Source organism: Limulus polyphemus, unplaced genomic scaffold (assembly GCF_000517525.1).
Source record: "Limulus polyphemus unplaced genomic scaffold, Limulus_polyphemus-2.1.2 Scaffold492, whole genome shotgun sequence".
NCBI classification, from domain to species: Eukaryota; Metazoa; Arthropoda; class Merostomata; order Xiphosura; family Limulidae; genus Limulus; species Limulus polyphemus.
The window spans coordinates 391,537-400,149 of NW_013666102.1; the positions used below are offsets into that span (position 1 = coordinate 391,537).

The 8,613-nt window shown below is 31.3% G+C and overlaps 1 protein-coding gene across 1 annotated transcript in view; it reads left to right on the forward strand.

The window, feature by feature from the left end:
• Positions 1-8,613, forward strand: part of LOC106458607 (ras and EF-hand domain-containing protein-like) — a 52,793-nt gene that overhangs the window by 26,412 nt on the left and 17,768 nt on the right. Inside the window, exons 9-12 of the mRNA XM_022384873.1 lie at positions 66-129; positions 377-543; positions 4,222-4,491; positions 7,177-7,297. Coding sequence (XP_022240581.1) covers positions 66-129; positions 377-543; positions 4,222-4,491; positions 7,177-7,297 — 622 coding nt within the window. The remainder of the gene's footprint in view (positions 1-65; positions 130-376; positions 544-4,221; positions 4,492-7,176; positions 7,298-8,613) is intronic.

The following is an 8,613-nucleotide window of genomic DNA, read 5'->3' on the forward strand; positions in this document are numbered from 1 at the left end:
AACCTGATTTTTTGTCATTCTAGACGATTCTTAAAAATCATTATATTTTGTTTTTTATCGAATAGAAATGTTAACAAACATCTTCTGGACAAGAAAGACGAAGTGGTATTAAAAACAGGCCAAAGTTATGTGAGTTTGTGCTTTCATCATCGGTTCTGTTACCATTTATAATTCATATTATAAAATAAAATGATTTAACTTAACGATTCATTTCCTTACGTCCACTATATATTATTTATACAATGAAACCCTTCTGTATCAACTATGATTTTTACACCTGTATATTGTTATAAATTTCGTATTATGAGATAACACGTAGGTTATTATTAATTCACTGGTTTAAGAAAAGAAGAACAAAACTTTTGTTTTTCCTCAGGATGAACCAGACGGTGAAAAATTGTCTGAAATAATTGAACATGAGAAGTATTTAACGACTGAGAAACTTCAAGAAACGATAGCGCCACCTACTTTGGGTAGTCGAAAATTTCTCAAAAAACAAGGCAGCGTAATGTCTGATTATATAAACGACAACGACTCATCAAAGTATGTTAATACTTTATTACTATATTATGAAGGAGGTGATAACGTACTTAATACACGTTGATAATTAAATCATTTTCAGAATTCGGGAAATTGGTATTAATATCTCAGATTTGTTAATTTGTTTCAACCACCGATTTTCATTGGAAAAACTTGTGATTCATAACAGTACAATATCTGAAGTATCCATTATATACAAAATAAGTATATAATCAGATGTATGGTGTAAACAAATGATCAAAGCACGCGAACTTGAATCCGTCTGACTCGATATGGAACACTTTTAATTTATCTTTTAACATGATAACTCTGAATAGTATAAAAAAATATTTACACAAATAAAATGCACAAACCTTTAAAAAAAACAAAGTGTTGGAAATCTTATTTCCTTAAAGTGCACAGGTGAATTATCCTATAAAGTATTATGCGATATTAAAAACAATTTGGTTTTGTGAGGTTATAAAACTAAATCAAAAAAAAATCTACTAAATTCTTAGGGCACAAAACAGCTTTCGTTAAATAAATTTAAGGGTACTTTAAGATAATGGTTGAATTGATCTAAGGGTAACAGATATCAAAAGGCATTTTTGTATTTCCTTAAAAATATACGTTTAATTTTTAATTTTAGCCCCAAGTGGCACAGCAGTATGTCTGCGGACTTACAACGCTAGAAACTGGGTTCCGATACCCGTGGTGGGCAGAGCACAGATAGCCCATTGTGTAGTTTTGTGCTTAACTATAAACAAACAAAACTTTTAATTTATTAAAATCTCATTTTCATTTTGCTTTAATACTTGTATTGATTTATATAAATCATAACTACAATTGCCCTTCAGTGGCTCAGCGGTAAGTTTGAAGGTTTATAACGAAATCCACAGTGGACACAGCACAAATAGCTTTGCGCTTAACAATAAACAAACAAAGAGAATAATTACTTTAGTGTTTACAATTTATGATATAAAGAGGCTTGTGATAACATAGGCCTGCGAATTTAAGCTTCATAAAAGTTGTTTTGGTTTTAATAACGGATTTTATATAATTCATCTACGCAGATTTTGAAAATAATATTAATTTTTTCTATCGCGTAAGGATTTTTTACAAATCAAGAAAACAAAACTGTTATTTAGATCAAATTATTATCTCGTTTACCACAATGAAAATGTTTTTATCATTATGTTTGTTAACAGAAATACAAACAAATTGATCAAAAGGAAAGAACACTGATGTCAATCGAATATGCATCCTCGTTCATCCTGATTTTTTACTTTTGTTGCATCTACGTCTTTTAGTTTCAAAACTACGTGTTGTGGTCTTTCTTTTATGTATTGCGTTATAACGTTTTGTGAAAAATCTGTACGTGATGGAGAAAAATTTATATCATTTTCGGATTCAGCGTACAGGAATTACTGTAAAACATGTGAAAATTTCAAGACAATAAAACCATCGCAGACCTGTGTTATTTGTTTGTACGTAACAGAAAATTTTCAAATTACCAAACTTCTATCAACATGTAACTCTTTGGGTGCTTAGGCATGACCGAGTAGGATTCTGAAACCCATTTATTATTTCATTTCCCATTTGTACGAGCTTTGATAGTAAGTACGATATTCCTCCTTTCTGTTACTGGCAAATGGCGCACAGGCACACTGTTCCGCCATCCCCGTGAAGGCAACGAAATTAGTGTCACGCGTGGTGCGGGTGCCTTTTCTAACTTATTTAAAACTGAAAGTTTAAAAAGTTATTTTCCTGTTTCAACCCTAATAACTGAAAACATATGGTGACTATAATATTAAATTCACAATGTCTCAACCAGAAGAGAATGTAACCTAGTATTAGACCCCGAGAATTCTAGTGCCCAGTGAAAATAAAATCAATAGAACCAGCTTCTAGTCACCTTACGATTAAAGACTAAAGAATAAGAAAAAGTAATACAATGTGTATAAGTGTACAAAATTTGATATATTTCTGTACTTAAGTAAACTAAAAACGTGACAGAATCAAGCAGCAGCTAAGTAGGATTTCTGTTACCCATTTAAAACGAATACGTCTATTAAATATGCAATTTTCTGAACAAAGCATTAAAACTGAATAACTTTGTTTGTTGAATTTCGTGAAAAGCTACTCAACAACTACCTGTGCTAGCCGTCTCTAATTTAGAAGTAATAGACTAGAGGGAACAGCCAACTCTTATTTACACTATTCTAATCGAATAGTGAAATTATAATAAGCCCTCATGGCTGAATGGGCGAGGATGTTTGATGATTAGATTCGAACCCGTGCCCTAGCTCACCAGGCTATCTAAGTAAAATTTTCTTAACGATTTTAATGAGTAAGTTAAAAAGCCAGAGAAACAAACAAACAAAAAAAAGGATAACTAATGGGGTATTCAACATGATTAAACATCTCAATAGTTTATTTATGAATTTCTTTTCCCCGCCAAAAACGTCAATTTCTTTACGAGACGGCTACACCAGTTGAAATACCAATAGATATACAATATTTCTTAAAATATACTGTTTTGGGCTACTTTAGCAATGACATTGATACACATTCCAGTTATTTAGTGTAGTTTCATCACTTTCGAAACTCTGTAAAATGGTTACCACGTTCTGTGACAATTCGTTAACTGGTTTTAAAGGACAAAAATTGTTCTGTTATATCCATAAGGGTTTGCAACTTGTAATTTTTGATTCTTTGAGATTCATTACACATTTGGTCTTAAATACGACATTACTTCTAATTATTATAGTTTTGGCATATTTATTGCAAACTTTTTATACTCTACCTGTACTCTAGTTATTGTACTCTTGCCAAAGGTATTGTACTTTTATTGTAGTTGAAATCAATGAATTATAATAATTCCCGACTCTTGCTCTGCATGTTGTGTATTGTGTTTTGATTTTATGTTATGTTTTGTACTAACGCTACATATATGTTGTATATTTACTAATACTTATATTAATGTACTTTCAGTTTAATACTGTACTCCCATATTTAGCCCACATTGTTTTAACTGTGTCTTCTAAAATTATTTTATTTTACTTTAATTTTGAAGTATACACTGTCATTTCTTATTTCAACATATTTTTGCATAGTTGTTTTTGCTGAGTGTAACTTCTGAAATCACTGTATTATATTTTACTTTTGTTACATTGACTATATACCATAGTTCCATTATATTGTACTTTACTTTCCATGCAAGTATTGTTGCTTTTAATTCTGCTAGCTTCTTTACATTCGATCCGTTAATTGTTACTTTTAAATTCGCAGTATTGTTACTTTACTTCTATTGTTATGTTTGTTACCTTTACTGTATTTATTTTACTTGTCTGTATCGTCGGTAAACGATACAACCTGGCAGGTAGAAGCATCAAACTTTGTGGTGAATTTAACATAAATGGACTATGCTTTTTTTCGTGGGCCGGGCGTGGCATCGTGATTAGCGTCTAGGGCTGTGATCAGAAGTCCCACGATATATTACTGAATACGCTACGTACTTTCATCTGTGAATGTGACGATCAGTCCTTTCTTTCGAGTAAACAGTTCAAAAGTAAGTAAGCCTATGCCTGAACTTTAAAATGTCTTGCTGATCGTTTAGCCCATGCGTTGTATGAGATGTCGGTCCGGTTGAAAATACTATCTTTTAATAAAACCATTTATATGTCGACTTTGTTTTCACAGCCTGTCGTCCCCTCGTAGTCCGCTAGGTGAAGTCCGCGCGAATTCGCCCAGTGAAATTGAGGATGACTTTGAAGTAGACGATTTTTATTTTGAAAACAACCCTGAAGTTTCTAAAGAAAACCTCATCCAAAATAATTTAAACTTGCGAGTACCTGCTAAAAATATCAATACTACTGCGATCAGGCCATCGCGAGGTAGCACTTCGGAAAATGAGGACGAGAGTATGAGCAGTGAACATGAAATTACGTCACTTCCTATGAAGCCTGAAAGGTACGTTTTGTTAGATCTTCTGAACAGATAAATAACGTTAAATCACGTCTATTAAACATGAAAAACTAAGTTGTTTTTTTATTCACTGAACCAACATCACGTTAACTCACCAAGTACTAAGCCTGAAAGGTATGTTTCTTAGATATATCAGACCAACAGAACATTAAATCACTCTCAACTAAGAATGAAAGGTAGGCTTCTTAGATCCTCTGGACCAACAGATCATTTCAAATCCCTCATATTAAACAAGAAAGGTAAGTTTCTTACGTACATTGGGCCAAGAGAACATTAGTTACTTTCATCTAAGTATCAAAGGCATGCTTCTTAGATTCACTAGACCAATTGAAAATATTAAATCCCCATACTAAACCTGAAAGGTAAGTGTCTTACATACATTGGGCCAACAGAACATTAAGTCACTTCCCAACTAAGGATGAAAGGTATGCTTCTAAGTATTAAAAGTTGTTGTGTAAACATAATTAAAGCACTCAACGTTTTTATAAGTACACAATTAAAAACCTTATTCTAAATGCTAAATGAAGGTATATATGGAAATGTTAAGAACAATCCTCTTAACAAATTTCACAATCTCATAATAACAAAAGTTAAAGAACATAAAAAGCATTTGGTTCCAAGTAGTTTTATAACTCCAAGGCTTCATGCTTACCGGAGGTTCATGAAGTAGAAGATTCTTATAAACCTACAGTGTCAAATACTCTTAGAGTATAGCTACATTTTTAGCACATAAGTTTTTCTTTTCTTAGTGACAAAAACATTTATACTATCAAAAATTCTATAGAATTTGTAGAAAAAAATAAGTAAGATAAATATAAATAATGGTGATATTGATATTGTATTATTATTCACAAAAGTACCAATTGATAAAGCTATTAATTTTTTTAAAGACAAATTACGAATGAATAATGTTTCGGTCACTGAAATCTTAGATATGATAAGTTTAACAAAAAATCGTGTGGAAAATTCTTTTTTTTTAAATTTAGTAATAAGATCTATAAACAAATCGAAGGTCTAACTATGGGTTCTCTATTGTCTCCCTTGTCGTGTGATCTATTCATGGATAGGTTTGAAACTGGTGGTTTACTGAACGCTAAACTTAAACCCGAAATATGGATAAGGTATATCGTGGTGTGGCGGCATGGTAAAGAAAACTTGATAGATTTTGCTAACCACTTGGATAGTTTAGAACCTGCTATTACATGTAATTATGAAATTGAAGAAAATAGTAGTTTACTATTTGTTTACGTATTAGTTAAGAAAAACAAAAACCAGTTAGAAATTATTATTTGTCATAAACCTTTTTCTCTTATCATGCCGCCACACCCAAGAATCATGTCGTACGAATTCACAAAAACTGTCAGCTTTTTATTCTTATATTTACAAGTCTTTAAAGCCATCTTCTAAACAAAAAAGACTTTAAAATGAACTGTTACTATTCAAATATGTAGCATTAGGTAGAGGTGTTTCACCTAATATTGTTGATAGAGCCGTGATAAAATTTAGTAAAACTACAAATGACGATTTAAAAAACTAAAATCAACATTTGATAAGATAGATAAAACGTAAATGTTATTTATACCATATGTCCAGGTTTGTCATGTCAAATATTTAGATAATTTAAAGCAAAACAGAAATTCTGTTTTGATTTATAGACCTTTGAATAAAATTAGTCAAGTATTAAATAAAACTAAAGATGTAACTAATGGAATGGAGAAAACGGGTATTTATAAAATTGAATGTGAATGTGGTTGTGTATTCATTGGTCAAACAAGAAGAAATTGAGAATAAATGAACACAAGAGAAATGTTAAAAATAAATTTGAAAATTCTGCACTAGCTGAGCATGCAAGTCCTACTGGTCATACCATTCAGTGGGAAAAACTATTATATATGGTTTGCACTGATTTTGATTACACACTTCTGAGTATGACGTGATTGGGCTCCGAAACGTGTATAGTGTCTGTTTTGACACTGATTTTGATTATACACTTCTGAGGATGACTTGTGTGGACGCAGAAACACGTAGAGTGTCTGTTTTGAGACCGTTGAGGATCTCAGAATAAAGTTTTTAATTGTGTGCTTAAAAACGTAGATCGTTTGAGTGTTTAAAGGCAGTTTCTTAGATTCACTGAACCAACAGAGCATACTAAATCCCTCATACCAAACCTTGAAGTTGTGTTTCTTACATACATTGAGCAAACAGATCATAAAATCACCCCAAATAAGAATGAAAAGTATGTTTTTTACATACATCGGACCAACAGAGCATTAAATCACTTTACTCAGCATGAAAGGTGTTTATTTAAATCCTCTGTTACCTACATAGCAATAAATAACTTTATTAAACATGAAAAGTTAAGTTTTTGTTTATATACTTTGGGCTGAAAATCGTTACAAAACTGATAGTTTATACATTTTTATAGTTAAATCATTTGAAAAAAAAACCTTTGTTTTATATACATAAAAAATAGGAGAAAACCTATTGATGTTGAAACTTGTTTAATAAGAAAAAGATATGATTTTCGATTTTATTTAATTACCTAATTTAAAAGGACGGGTAATGAAAAGAAAATACAATCTCAGTAAGATAGGCTTAGTGAGATTTAGTGATCTAGATGTATGATGATATCAGTAACATTTCTTTCGTAATTCTTAATTCTTTCACCAGGCGGCTTTACAAAAGACGACAACCGAAAGATAACAGTTATTGTGAAAAATCACTGAAATCAACTCAAGAGTCAATTCGAGAGAAAACGTTTATACATAACAATCTAGACCAAGAACGAAAGGTAAGTAGATCGATTACTTGTTAATGAAGTTCGTATAAAAATAAAATAAAATATTCTGGAAATAATTTTCAAGTTTTTAATTTTATTTTATATGTGGCGCTTTTTACAAATATTTCAATTATCTTTAAAATATTTTTATATATTTTCAGCATTTAAAAATTTACTGTAATACGAATTTCTTTACAAAATTTAGTGAAAATTAAAAATGCTCGTATAAATGACTATAAATAAAAAGGATGGAAAAGTGAAAAAAAATCTTATAAATCGATACCCCTATTGATTTTTATAAGTGCATTTTGTATTGTTTTACTGCATCAAAAATAAGGACTAGGTTTAGCTTTATTTAGTGTTATATATCATTGTTAAATATTACTTAATTAAATTTCGCACTATTGTTTAAAATAATTTTAAAAATCTGATTCTACACATTATATTTGTTCGTTAAAACTTCTTTCTATTATTAATTTACAACGAAATTAAATAGTACCTTTAGTAAGTTTTATGAGTTAGAGATTTGTGTTAATAATCTTTATCTTTAGCTCTATAACTGATTTATAATGAATTAGCCGCTGCACCATGCACAGCACATTGACCCTTTGCTTCTGGTTCAGGAGCTACAGGATGTCCCGAAAACAATGCACCTATTTTATTAATTATTAAAGTTTCCACGTTGATTCGAGTTATCCTTTATTTGTTTACAGTGTTCTGTTCATCTTTTAAATTAGTTTCTAAATAATAGGCTACTCTTAAAAAGATCGCTAAAATACGTAGTTTACTAATTTCTGTGCAATGCTATTTTGAAAATAGTGCAATGTTTTATGGGTCACTCTGTAGTTATTTTAGTGTTATTTAACTGAGAAAACGCTGTCAATATATTAATGCTGCTTGCACTGCTATTCCTAACCTTAAGATATGCTCTAGCTAACTTTATATTTCTGCTCAATCCGCTTCTGCATTTTTTTACGCTTTTACAGTAAAAATATATATTTACTGCAATAAAATTTCAACCAACAGCCGTAAAATATTAAATTACAATGACTTTCAGATTAACCGAGATTATTTGTTCTGACCAGGTTTTTATAAACACCACCTAACGGTTCAAATTTAAAGTTCTAACAACAGGCCGGGTTCACCTGGTAGGGGCCCGGCATGGCCAGGTGGTTAAGGCATTCGACTCGCAATCTCAGGGTCGCGGGTTCGAATCCCCGTCACACCAAACATGCTCAACCTTTCAGCCGTGTGGCCGTTATAATGTGACGGTCAATCTCACTATTCGTTGGTAAAATAGTAGCCCAAGAGTTGGCGGTGGGTGGTGA